Source organism: Ylistrum balloti, unplaced genomic scaffold (assembly GCF_031769215.1).
Source record: "Ylistrum balloti isolate Yb309-2 unplaced genomic scaffold, AGI_CSIRO_Ybal_v1 Utg370554, whole genome shotgun sequence".
Classification (NCBI taxonomy): Eukaryota; Metazoa; Mollusca; class Bivalvia; order Pectinida; family Pectinidae; genus Ylistrum; species Ylistrum balloti.
In genome coordinates, this window is record NW_026782349.1 from 341678 (window position 1) to 356756 (window position 15079).

Here is a 15079-nt window from a genome sequence, read left to right on the forward strand (position 1 = left end):
TATTTCTTAAGAAGTGCTAGATGGATCTCTCTCTCCAATTTTTTATGTAGGTTCCCCTTTGTCCCTAGTTGTGCCCATTTAATTTTTGGATTGATCAGAAAAATAAAATGGCTGACAGGTGGCCATCTTGGAATTCACCTAGTAAAGATTGTTATCCCAATTTCTTAAGAAGTACTGAGTGAATCCCTCTCACATTTTATAAATATGTTTTCATTGCTCTCTACATGTGCCTGTTTGATTTTGGGACTGATCAGAAGAAAGAGAATGGCTTCCAGGTGACCATTTTAGATGTGGCAGGTAAAGATTATCATCGCTATTTCTGCAAAGGAATTTCTTTGATGTAGAATAATAAATACATGTGATATATTTTGTTTTGCAGAGATTATCAAACTGCATCTTATAGACAAGTTATGAAAAATGTGATTTTTAATATGAGATATTTGATTTGCAGAGATGGAATTTTGAAGATTTGGCATAAATCCAGTGACGTCAGCACACCAAATTGTGTCGCATCCATACAGGTAAGATGTTTCACATGAGTTTGTTATATAATGTCTGTTTGAATTTAGGCTATAGCAATGTGTTTAACATTAGGAGTTGTCCATACTTGAAAAAGTTGTAATAAAAACAAGATTAAACAAATCCTAGTGCGAAATGTGTCTCTTTGGCACTAGTGTCCTGTTAGACTCACAGGTAACTCTGATTTGTTTAATTTCAACAAATTTTGATATTTATTAATGAAGTCTAATTAGAATCATTGCCTTTTTAGGCCCACAAGAAATCTATCAATGCAGCCTGTTTCCTGGCAGTCAATGTTTTTGTAACTGGAGGAGATGATGGCCAGATTATCTTGTGGAACATTTACAAAAAGATCCAGTTTGGGAAAAGGTGAGAATCTAGCCAGTGTTGAGTATACTAGCTATAGTCACAAAGCTTTGAATGAGATGAAAAATTTAATTAAAGATTGTGACAAAGATTTAGAATGGGACAAAACATTTAATTAAAATTGTTGCAAAGATTTAGGAAGATTAGTTCTTGCCACTCCTTTTCTCAAATTTGCACTGTTTCAGAAATTAAGATGTTTATTTTTCCACAGTGTACCAGTGTGCCAGAAAAAGAAAGTATTCAGTACGATGTCACCAGTAACTGCCTTAGCCACCTCCCCAGAGATAGAGTCTAAAACTGGTCATATTTTCGTATCTGGAGAATGGTGTGGGAAGCTCATCGTATGGAACACTGAACAGCAGGCTGGTCTCTCCAACAGGTAAGTCAGGATTTCTGTAAACACCAACGTAGTGAGAAATCCTATGATAAAGAAGACAATTAGGGTATTACTGTATACATTTCTGTTATATATAGATTCAATTATTGATTGTTCACCAGCCTTCCATATCAGATCGTATTTCATCCTGTTTTGTTACCTGTTTCCTCTTCAAGTTCTTCTTCAGACCTTAATGATAATAGATCTAGGATGATTGGTTGTTTCCATTAAAGATCTTCTCCAGGGCTTAATTATAATAGATCTTGTGTGACTGGTTGTTTCCATTAAAGATCTTCTCCAGGGCTTAATTATAATAGATCTTGTGTGACTGGTTGTTTCCATTAAAGATCTTCTCCAGGGCTTAATTATAATAGATCTTGTGTGACTGGTTGTTTCCATTAAAGATCTTCTCCAGGGCTTAATTATAATAGATCTTGTGTGACTGGTTGTTTCCATTAAAGATCTTCTCCAGGGCTTAATTATAATAGATCTTGTGTGACTGGTTGTTTCCATTAAAGATCTTCTCCAGGGCTTAATTATAATAGATCTTGTGTGACTGGTTGTTTCCATTTGTTGTATTTTGGATTTGATTTACTTTTCATTACTAGCATCTCTTAGCCTCTAGAGATTGCAGTTTTCAATTTCAATAAACCTAACATTGTTGATCTTAGATAAGTACCCAACCTTCTCACAGAATAACATGGATACTTAATGTATTTTTTTTTATGTTACAGTTTTGACTTTGGTAAAACAGATTGGATACTAGGGATAAAGTTCATGATCGGGAAAGCCACACCAACCTTCCATGTTGCCACAGCAAATGGTTATGTCTGTAAGGGAACAGTGAACAAGGTAGACATACAACACATGCTTATTGTTGTTAATATGTAATGTATTTGTTAATATGCAGTGTATCATATGGTTCCGTAACATTAGAAATACTCAAAGTTAATCCTTGAGCTCTTAACCCGTTTTTGTGTATGGTCATTTGAGTAATGTGATGTTTTTATAGGATTAATATGTATACATAATATATATGTTTTACATAGTCCTGCTAAATTTACTGAAAATGTTATTCAACTTGGATGTTTTGTAGTACATGTAAAACTTGTCTGTGTTACAGTTGGGTCAGAAGTTGAGTTTTGTAGACTGTCTATACATCCCTCCAAGCTCCGACATACCCCAACACAGACAGGTTCCTGTTAGAATCCTGGATCTAACAGCCTGCCCAAGGGATAGTTATGCTGTTACCTCGACTGGTCATATTAGCAGTATCAGCAGGTTATTGGAGAATCACACTGAAACAAAGGTATTTCACATCTGTCACATCTTTCATTTACAGGATCATCATTGAATGACTTAATAAGGAGAGTAGGAGAGCCTTAATGAATTCCTGGTGCAACATACACAAATAAATTATAATAAAAGACCTAAGTTTAGTAGAATTTAAGGTCTCAACGACAAATTAATACTAGTCTTTTATCTACCATTATCTTAAATTCTCAGCTGTGCAATCCAAATTTTTTTTCTTACTTCAATAAATTTGAAATTAATTTTTCAGATCCACAGTGCTCCTGTCACCAGTGTCACAACTTCTGATCACTTTGTATTCACTGGAGCACATGACTGTACTGTCAAGGTCTGGAGAAGAGATGACAAACTTAGACAGGTCAGTTTTACTTTTACATAGAAAAATACAGGGACAAATTTTGAATACATTTTGTATAAAGACAAATTTTGTCTTCATTTGGTATGAAGATAATTTTGACTATTTGCATGAGGACATATTTGACTATTTTTATGAGGAAAAATTTTGACAACCGTTGGTAAGAGGGCAAATTTTGACTATTTGTATGAGGACAATTTTGGTAAGAGGGCAAATTTTGACTATTTGTATGAGGACAATTTTTTGTCTGCATTTGATATTATGACAAATTTAAACTATCTTTGGTACAAGAAAATATTTTGACCGCTTTGGTACAAGGACAAATTATGACCGCTTTGGTACGAGGACAATTTTTGACCAGATTGTATATAGACAATTTTTGACCAGATTGTATATAGACAAATTTTGACCATTTTGTTATGAGTACAACTTATGGATACTTTAGTACAAGGACAAATTATGACCACTTTCTGTATGAAGACAAGTTATGACTACTTTAGTACAAGGACACATTATGACCACTTTCTGTATGAGGACATGTTATGACTACTTTAGTACAAGGACACATTATGACCACTTTCTGTATGAGGACATGTTATGACTACTTTAGTACAAGGACACATTATGACCATTTTCTGTATGAAGACAAGTTATGACTACTTTAGTACAAGGATAAATTATGACCACTTTCTGTATGAAGACAAGTTATGACTACTTTAGTACAAGGACAAATCATGACCACTTTCTGTATGAAGACAAGTTATGACTACTTTAGTACAAGGACAAATCATGACCACTTTCTGTATGAAGACATGTTATGACTACTTTAGTACAAGGACAAATCATGACCACTTTCTGTATGAAGACAAGTTATGACTACTTTAGTACAAGGACACATTATGACCACTTTCTGTATGAAGACATGTTATGACTACTTTAGTACAAGGACAAATTATGACCACTTTCTGTATGAAGACAAGTTATGACTACTTTAGTACAAGGACAAATCATGACCACTTTAGTACAAGGACAAATCATGACCACTTTAGTGACCACTTTAGTACAAGGACAAATTATGACCACTTTCTGTATGAAGACAAGTTATGACTACTTTAGTACAAGGACAAATTATGACCACTTTCTGTATGAAGACATGTTATGACTACTTTAGTACAAGGACAAATTATGACCACTTTCTGTATGAAGACATGTTATGACTACTTTAGTACAAGGACACATTGACCATTATGACCACTTTCTGTATGAAGACAAGTTATGACTACTTTAGTACAAGGACAAATTATGACCACTTTCTGTATGAAGACAAGTTATGACTACTTTAGTACAAGGACAAATTATGACCACTTTCTGTATGAAGACAAGTTATGACTACTTTAGTACAAGGACAAATCATGACCACTTTAGTACAAGGACAAATCATGACCACTTTCTGTATGAAGACATGTTATGACTACTTTAGTACAAGGACAAATCATGACCACATTAGTACAAGGACAAATCATGACCACTTTCTGTATGAAGACAAGTTATGACTACTTTAGTACAAGGACAAATTATGACCACTTTCTGTATGAAGACAAGTTATGACTACTTTAGTACAAGGACAAATCATGACCACTTTCTGTATGAAGACATGTTATGACTACTTTAGTACAAGGACACATTATGACCACTTTCTGTATGAAGACAAGTTATGACTACTTTAGTACAAGGACAAATCATGACCACTTTAGTACAAGGACAAATCATGACCACTTTAGTACAAGGACAAATCATGACCACTTTCTGTATGAAGACAAGTTATGACTACTTTAGTACAAGGACAAATTATGACCACTTTCTGTATGAACAAGGACAAATCATGTTATGACTTATGACTACTTTAGTACAAGGACAAACACTTTAGTACAAGGACAAATGACCACTTTCTGTATGACCACTTTAGTACAAGGACAAATTATGACCACTTTCTGTATGAAGACATGTTATGACTACTTTAGTACAAGGACAAATTATGACCACTTTCTGTATGAAGACATGTTATGACTACTTTAGTACAAGGACAAATCATGACCACTTTAGTACAAGGACAAATTATGACCACTTTCTGTATGAAGACAAGTTATGACTACTTTACTTTCTGTATGAAGACAAGTTATGACTACTTTAGTACAAGGACAAATTATGACCACTTTCTGTATGAAGACATGTTATGACTACTTTAGTACAAGGACAAATCATGACCACTTTAGTACAAGGACAAATCATGACCACTTTCTGTATGAAGACAAGTTATGACCACTTTAGTACAAGGACAAATTATGACCACTTTATTCCATGGAGAAATTTTGACAATTTAGTACATGAACAAATTATGACAACCTTTTATGTCCTTGGATCAGGTAGATTCCATCTTTTGTTAATAATTATCAGTTGGTAAGCTTCTCCATTCCATTTTGCTCCATGGTTCAGGACTCATCCTTTAACAATTAGTGTTAGCACTCATTGTCAGAAAGCGCTGGATGAATCCTACTGAAATTTCCTGTGTGTGATTTCTTTATAAGACATATGTCACAGCTGAAGTATGCAGTGCAGAATTTAAGTGTGCTGCTATACCTTTACATTTAGTGTTTTTCGTTTTATGAATATAAAACACAGGACAATTTAAATGATATTTATCATGTTTGATTTTTCATTGCAACTCTTACAGTCCCAATGAATCAAATTTGTGTACCTGTGTCAAAATCATGTAATAAAAGTAAATCTTAATATGATAGTCTTCACTAAAAATAAATATGGCAGACTTTGACATGTACAAGTTAAGATGGCTGAAAGAGTGAATATATACAAAGTATTGTGTATTCCATTGTCAGGTGAAAAACCTTTGGCTCAAATGTATTAATAAGTACGAAATAGTGTTTAGGTGTACCGTTAGTCGACCTTTCCATTAATTTTACTTTGGTGACATAGGATTTTATATTGTCCATTAGTTCAAACAAATACTATCAGATGTCAAAACATTGGAGTAATATTGTAACACCATCTCTAGCCTCCTCTACCAGTCAGATTTTGGTGTCAATAGGATTTTGGATTGTCAGTTTATTCAAACAAATATGATCGAATGTCATACTATTCACAGCTAAACAATATGTTTTTAAATATCTTCATGTTTGTATTCCAAGGTCTTGGCAAAGGGTCAAAGGTCAAGTCATGCTTGTGTAGATTGTAAATTATAATGACCTTGAAATCCAGTAATGAACTGATTTGCACATTTGTCTATTGTTTATATCATGCATCATACATAGCACTTTTAGGTCTCCCAAGTCAAAGATCTAGGTTAAAGGTCAAGTCGCAATAGTAGCAGTACTGCTGAGCTTTCAGTATAATTATTTTTTGCTTATCTGATCAACTTTCTATATTAATCGAATTATGAAGTGCTTTACCAGTAAATAGATTTCTGAGTAATTTGTGTAATGTTTTTTTTTTTCAATTAGAGCCCTTTATCTTGGCAATTCAACTTTTTCTTGTGATTTCCTGTCACAGTTTCCCACTGATTTAAAGAAAACATTAAATCATCCTTTTTTGTGTCTTCTGTTGGATGAGTCATTGCCCTTATTTGTTATGTTTTAATCTTGCCATGAGGTTCTTTTTCTCCATTCAACCAGTTTCCATGAAAACTTGGAATGATTTATTGACATGTAGTGGTACTTTTACCTTTGGTACTTATTCACTATCCTTTTAGCTCACCTGGTTGGAAAGACACCATGGTTCATTATCCGAAGTCCGTTCGACGCCCGTTTACTTTTTTACCTAAAATCACTACTAGTCATGAACAACTGAAATAACTTTGGCCAAATTTGGTCAGAAGCATCCCTTTCAGGGAAATAAACAAAATTTTGGTTCTCAGCCCCAAAGGCCTGAGGACAGGACCCTGAAGGGGAAATTTTGCAAGTTATTTAAAAACTAAATCCACTTGTATGAATGAATGGATACTGCTGAATTCGGTCTCAATCGTGCTTTGGTGAAGGAGAATCATTTTGTATAAACTGTGGGTTTCAGTCCTTTGGGGAGGGAGAGGTGGGGCCTAGTAGAGGAAAAAGACCAAATTCTTTAAAATCCTACTCTTCCTACTTGATTTGGTCTGAAGCATTATTTGTGAAGGTAATTCAATTTTGTGTGAAGTGTAGGTCTCTTTAGTCTCCCCTCGGAAGAGAGGGGCAGGGCCCAATAGGGGAAATAGAGCAAATTTTTCAAAATCTTTTTTCTTCTGTAGAAATATCAGGATACTATTCTGATTTGGTTTGAAGCATACTTGGGTGAAAGGAAATCAATTTTGTATGAATAGTGAGTCTTGGCCCTCTTGGGCAAAGCTAAATATTGGCAATAGAGGAAAATTTCTAAAATCCTTCTTTTGTGGGAATGCCTTGATTCTGTACCAATTTGGTCTGAAACATACTTAGTTGAAAGAAACCTCGTCTTGTATGAACCTGGAGCTTCCTGTTTGTGTCACATGACCTTTGACATGATTGTCTACATCAATTTTCACATGTTACCTCTGATATTGGATAAGCATTAGCATTCTTGTTTTCTGACATTTGTCTTGATACCGTACTTATGTTTTGACACTAGGTCAAACATTCTCATTAAGGATATTTCACCTTTAATAATGTATGTCTTCTCTATGACCTTTGACCTGTGTGTTTTGTGATATTTGACCTGTAATACTACAAGTTTTAGTTCTATTTTCATGACTCTTGACCCTGGTCAAGCATCCTTGCTTTGTGATAATTGACATATATCTATGTCTAACTTTGACTTGATTTTAACAATTTGTATTGTTGGCCTTTGTTTGACCAGTGACAAAGTTAATTTACATCAGTTTATGATACCTTGTGATACTTGACAGTGTGTATTTCTCTTATTTTAACACTATGACATTCTCTGTTGACCTTTGAAGTTTAATGATGAATCTTTATGCTTACGTCAGATGATGTGAATAGATTAGAGCTATTTATAATCATTGAAAAAATGTTGTTTCAGGTGGGATTGTTCTTCTGTCCTGCTCCAGTGGAGAGTATCGCCATTATCAGCCAATCAGCTTCAGCTGGGAAATCTGTGGTTCGTCTTGTCTGTGGTGATCAGCTTGGCAACATCCACTTTCTCACCTGGCGCCAGTAGACCCAGGTAATCAGCTGTTCATTGATGTCTGCAACACTTCAGGTGAAAGGTTGAACTAATCAACAGCCAACAGTATTAACTAAAAGATAGACTAGAAAATAGCTCTGAAAAGGTCAACATCAGGAAGAAATGGTGGTATACCAATTAATACCATCAGCCTTTAAACATGTATGTTTCCTGGTACCATGGAGATACACCAACAAGCTACAGGATGTGACAATACAGATGATTTCAGTTAAAATTAGTTCACAGATTCCAATATATGAATAAGTTGATGTACCAACCGTTTGTAATTAATATGTATCCATGTATATACTAGTATTTGTCCAGAATTTCATTTAGTGTTGAAGATTTCCCTAACAACCAGTACTTTTTCTCTCTAAGGTATGATTATATAACTATTTCAGGTTTGTAACTAGTATTGTATAGAGACTGTTAAAGTCGATCTTGCATTGAAATATCTGTATATAACTGGAGGGTTTCTTTTGGAGTAGGTCAGCACTTTAGAACTTTTGCATCCTGAGTTGACACCTCAAGCCTGCTAATTATTGTTTACAAGTTAATGGTGTGTCTCTTGTCACTTTTCCCCTGAGGAACACTGGGTTTTTTCGTCAGTCCATTACCTCCCAGATTGTCTGGTATATTATCAGGAGGCCTGTGTCTAGGATAGTAGCTCGAAGGGGTGGTGTTATGTAACCATTAGTGTAAAGTACTTTATCATTCTCAGCTGATTAAATCTGTAGGTAGTATAAAAGTGTTATGCACCTCGATATGTTAATTTTAAGATAAAGAAATTCCAATGGTTTTCATAGTTCGGGGCATTTTACAAGGAAATGGACATATGAAGAGATTTCAGTAATTTTTTTTTTTTGTAATCATAAAAGATCTGTAAAATTTTAAAACTGTGACTACTTTTGTGAATTTTAAGTGACGCTTTTAATAACTTAAATTGAATCAACATTAAGAAAACCTTGAAGTTTGACCCAAAAGTGCAAAGTGACTCATTTGTCAATTTACATTATATAAAAAGAAACAAAATTGTGAGACAATTTCATTCTATTAATTCAGTTATACATATCCATGTAAGGGCATGGTGGCTTCTATGAAATCCTATAATGTGGTGTTTAATAGATGAGTAATGCATGATACAACACTTAAATGACATTTTCAACAATTTCAATAGACAGTTGCACTCATTTACTTCAAAGCTTGATAACATCACATTGTATATTTAACAGAGAGTAGACAGGCATGTTAGTGTACAGCTGTTGTGAGAGGTGATCCATTCAACTTGAAGTGTAGCATTTTCTAAGAATATATTTTCCCTTCATTATTTATGTCATCTCTTCTTTTTATAGATGTCCTCCACTAAAATCATGTGACAAGGTCAAAACAAAGGTCATTTCTTTGTCAAAAATATCTGCAATTGTTGACATCAGCAAAAACTGAAGTGGGTGGGTCTGCACTGGGATGACAAGAAGGCTTGGTGGATAAAGATTAATAATATGAAACTATGTTAATTTAATGAATATATTTACTTTCAGTGAATTGTTTGGGTTTCAATTTTAACACTTACCTTTTCTCTTCCCTGGACAGGTAAATCCATGCTTTTTAACCAGTGTGAGATGACCTTTTCTCTTACCCTGGACATATAAATCCACACTTTTTAACCAGTGTGAGATGACCTTTTCTCTTACCTTGGACAGGTTAAATCCACACTTTTTAACCAGTGTGTCTTACCCTGGACAGGTAAATCCATGCTTTTTAACCAGTGTGAGATTACCTTTTCTCTTACCTTGGACAGGTAAATCCACACTTATTAACCAGTGTGTCTTACCCTGGACAGGTAAATCCACACTTTTTAACCAGTGTGAGATTACCTTTTCTCTTACCTTGGACAGGTAAATCCACACTTATTAACCAGTGTGTCTTACCCTGGACAGGTAAATCCACACTTTTTAACCAGTGTGAGATTACCTTTTCTGTTACCTTGGACAGGTAAATCCACACTTATTAACCAGTGTGTCTTACCCTGGACAGGTAAATCCATGCTTTTTAACCAGTGTGAGATTACCTCTTCTCTTACCTTGGACAGGTAAATCCACACTTATTAACCAGTGTGTCTTACCCTGGACAGGTAAATCCACACTTTTTAACCAGTGTGTCTTAGCCTGGACAGGTAAATCCACACTTTTTAACCAGTGTGAGATTACCTTTTCTCTTACCTTGGACAGGTAAATCCACACTTATTAACCAGTGTGTCTTACCCTGGACAGGTAAATCCACACTTTTTAACCAGTGTGAGATTACCTTTTCTGTTACCTTGGACAGGTAAATCCACACTTATTAACCAGTGTGTCTTACCCTGGACAGGTAAATCCATGCTTTTTAACCAGTGTGAGATTACCTCTTCTCTTACCTTGGACAGGTAAATCCACACTTATTAACCAGTGTGTCTTACCCTGGACAGGTAAATCCACACTTTTTAACCAGTGTGTCTTAGCCTGGACAGGTAAATCCACACTTATTAACCAGTGTAAGATGACCTTTTCTCTTACCTTGGACAGGTTAAATCCACACTTTTTAACCAGTGTGTCTTAGCCTGGACAGGTAAATCCACATTTATTAACCAGTGTGAGATTACCTTTTCTCTTACCTTGGACTGGTAAATCCACACTTATTAACCAGTGTGTCTTACCCTGGACAGGTAAATCCACACTTTTTAACCAGTGTGAGATGACCTTTTCTCTTACCTTGGACAGGTTAAATCCACACTTTTTAACCAGTGTGTCTTAGCCTGGACAGGTAAATCCATGCTTATTAACCAGTGTGTCTTAGCTTGGACAGGTAAATCCATGCTTTTTAACCAGTGTGAGATGACCTTTTCTCTTACCTTGGACAGGTAAATCCACACTTATTAACCAGTGTGTCTTAGCTTGGACAGGTAAATCCACACTTTTTAACCAGCGTGGGATGACCTTTTCTCTTACCTTGGACAGGTTATACCACACTTTTTAACCAGTGTGTCTTAGCCTGGACAGGTAAATCCACACTTTTTAACCAGTGTGAGATTACCTTTTCTGTTACCTTGGACAGGTAAATCCACACTTTTTAACCAGTGTGAGATTACCTTTTCTCTTACCCTGGACATATAAATCCACACTTTTTAACCAGTGTGAGATGACCTTTTCTCTTACCTTGGACAGGTTAAATCCACACTTTTTAACCAGTGTGTCTTAGCCTGGACAGGTAAATCCATGCTTATTAACCAGTGTGTCTTAGCTTGGACAGGTAAATCCATGCTTTTTAACCAGTGTGAGATGACCTTTTCTCTTACCTTGGACAGGTAAATCCACACTTATTAACCAGTGTGTCTTAGCTTGGACAGGTAAATCCACACTTTTTAACCAGCGTGGGATGACCTTTTCTCTTACCTTGGACAGGTTATACCACACTTTTTAACCAGTGTGTCTTAGCCTGGACAGGTAAATCCACACTTATTAACCAGTGTGAGATTACCTTTTCTGTTACCTTGGACAGGTAAATCCACACTTATTAACCAGTGTGAGATTACCTTTTCTGTTACCTTGGACAGGTAAATCCACACTTATTAACCAGTGTGAGAGAACCTTTTCTCTCATCCTCAGATTGTCAGGTCAATGATATGATGTCACAGTAACAACTCACTGATGTCATGTCACGTGTACCTAATAAAGCCAGCAGCGTAAGAGAAAAATTATCATTTACCCACTTGTTGATGAGATGAGGTGATCACAACCCTTAGAAAAGATGTTTAAGTTGCAAACACTTGCTAAGCCACATGTTTGCTAACTTATTTGCCTTTCCCCTCGGGCTGAGATTCACCTAATTCTATACTGATGTATACAAATGGATCACTCGTAACTTAACCATTAAAAATGCACAATTTAGTCAAATAACTTGAAATCAACCAGATATGAAATAAATTACTTCGAATTAAATTGTGCTTCATTAATGATAAGAAATATTGTAAATAGTGTCTGCTATGATGAGGTGTTTTTTTTTCTTGGAAAAGCCAGTGGTACATTTGGACTAGAGACCTTGATCGCACAGTAAAGATTCTATTAGAAGAATTGCAATATGATTACATTTATACATCAAATAATTCACCCATTGGTGCTGATAGCTGAGACATTGATGAAAAAATGGTATTTGATTAGAAGAAAAAGCTGATGTGGAAAGTAGATGACAGATGTATGAATTTATGTCCATCTCCAATAACTTAGAGTGTTGGAATACTGTAAACAAAACTAAAATGTGTAGCCATACAAGTCAAGATTTCCTTATATGATTAGTAAAATATAAAGAAAACCTTGGTAGGTGTCACATTTCAGCATAGATTGCTCATAAGGTGTATCAAACTAATTTTATTTGTAATGGGAACTTAGACTGTAATGTGGTACAGAAAAAAAAACTTGTTTAATTCTGTAGGGCTAGTTTATTGGTATTTAATTTCATACAAGTCGATGAACTGGTGTCCTATAACAGACATAACAGCTATTTTCTGAGATTTTCATTCACTGCAAATATGTTCACCATGTAATCCATTTTATGCTATATTTATTATTAAAAATTATGCAGGATATATGACGGCAAAAAGGCCTTTTATTACTTTACAGAATTGTATATCATCATCGACCATGGTGAGTCATATAATGTCATTAAAAGTAGGTTTTGCAAAGAATCAGAAATATTTATGCCTCTGAATGACAAACTGTAATTCATATGTATTTTTCTATACTCCTTTTCATTATGATGATATATATGTTATAATAGAATGTATTCAAATGAAAAGAAATATCACAGAAAAATAGTGATACATACATTGTTCTTCATCTTATAAGTTTTAATTTTCTTTGTAAATTGTATATTGTTGTAAATAAAAGTTACAAATAATTCATAGTCAGAAACCAACAAAAGTGCTTGACTAAATAAGATTTGTTTTCTATTGTGATTGATCTGGTTTTTTTTAAGCAAGTATATTTTGATAAGGCTGTGTATGTGTATATAAATCAAGATGTTTTCATCCTAAAATAAAATAAGGATATTTTCGTTTTTTGTGATAGATGTGAGATATGACATTTTAATTACCTCTTGTCTTACTTACCTGCTGAATTGTTTGTGTCGTGATACAATTGCAAATGCACCTAATCACGGGACTGCCTAAGAAATAACAACAGCACAACTAGTATAAATCCTGGAATATTCTGGAATCATCTCTGTTTTCATCACTTAGATTCATTCATTCATTCATTCATTTCTTTATTCCTCCAAAAGATGAAGAGTTACAAATAAATGAAAAAGATATTAACATATTTTAAGATACATGTACACAAGATAGTGAGATTAGTTGTCGATCAAATAAAGAAGTAAATATCCAGAAAGAGAAAGTGAGCAATTAAATTACTAAAGCATTCCAAATGACACCAATGCAGTCGATGATAGCAACCTTTTATCAAAAGAAGTTACTGAAATGTAAGGCGAGACACCTTTTCGGAGAACACACAACAATCACGTAAAAAGTGGAAGAAAAGGTCATCGTATCCTCCGAAAATGTCTTGAATATTTTCGGGAGGAGAACAGAGAAATGTGGCTACCTGAGCCTCACGAGAAGCCTGGTCAACAGTTATATAAACATGTACAGGGTAATCATTTACAATTTTGGTAAATATATCATCACGTAGAGACAAAATATCTATATGTGAGCAGTCTAATAAACAATGTGCGACTGCGTCATTTACAAACGTGCTGCACTTTGCACACATTAGCTGACAAGAAGGAGACATAGTCCATAATTTAGCAACGCTAGCACAAATGTTATCCAAAGATGGGAAACGTTTTGAAAGAAGCCAGATATTTGAAGGCCTAATTTCGATTTGCAAATAGTTAAACCTAGAAAAGTCACTGCTGAGAAGAAGACGTTGTTTCCAGTCAGTAGTGTAATTACGCAATAAGACATTTTTTGTCAAAAATTTCCATTTTTGTTTCGATGGAAAGTACCCTGATTGCAAAAATGTATGTAACACATCAAGTAAATCATGCTCATGAAATATGTTCAAAACATCTGAGACAAGATTTTTTTCTTCTTTACAGACTTCAAAATAACTATGAAAAAGACGAAGCATAAACAATCTTTTAGCGGAAAAATGAGTATCAAGTCTACATAGACTAGCAAAAAAACGAAGTTTGGCTAAATCGACCTCGACTTGTATAGAAGTAAGACCTAACATGCTTAGAGCGATGTCTGAACGTGTGCGACGAGAGAACCTTTGAATGAGTTTTGCACAAAGGTGATGTACAGTTTCAATGCGAGACCAGTCTGAATCTGTCAGAGAAAACCAGAGTTCACAGCCGAAGAGGCATCTTGGCATAACAACAGACTTGTATAATTTCACACCCGTGATAGGGTTCATACCAGTATCAAAAAAGTTGCAGTTAAGTAGCGCAAAACATTGACTGCGTAGCCTGTTAACAATGTCATGGATATCTGGAGATCCAATTTTGAACTTGTTAAGAAAAATGCCGACATGTTTCGTATTGGCTGACTCCGAAACAATCCCATTACCCAGAACCCATTTTCGGGTGTTTTTGGAATAGGCATTTTTGCTTTCATTAAAGACAATGACAGTTGACTTAGATGCATTATACATAAAACGCCACTTAATGCTGTACGCATAGCAGACATCCATAAGATTGTCCAGGCCACGTTTACAAAGTGAGAGCAATGTGATATCGTCGGCTTGCGTCGGGCAAGTGACGTTGGTGCCATGGATAGAAAATGAATAACTTGATGAGCACAGTTCATTCAGTAAATCATTAATAAAAACAGTGTACAGCCAAGGGGAGATAATGCTTCCCTGACGCGTGCCCTGGCAAACTTTGAACCAATCGGAAACAAACCCTTGATGAAGAAC

The 15079-nt window shown here is 35.1% G+C and overlaps 1 protein-coding gene across 1 annotated transcript in view; it reads left to right on the forward strand.

The window, feature by feature from the left end:
- Positions 1-15079, forward strand: part of LOC132556191 (telomerase protein component 1-like) — a 55518-nt gene that overhangs the window by 33802 nt on the left and 6637 nt on the right. Inside the window, exons 47-53 of the mRNA XM_060220583.1 lie at positions 452-521; positions 770-888; positions 1097-1264; positions 1996-2113; positions 2385-2570; positions 2823-2930; positions 7989-8132. Of these exons, the coding sequence (XP_060076566.1) occupies positions 452-521; positions 770-888; positions 1097-1264; positions 1996-2113; positions 2385-2570; positions 2823-2930; positions 7989-8126 (907 nt within the window). The 3' untranslated portion in view covers positions 8127-8132. The remainder of the gene's footprint in view (positions 1-451; positions 522-769; positions 889-1096; positions 1265-1995; positions 2114-2384; positions 2571-2822; positions 2931-7988; positions 8133-15079) is intronic.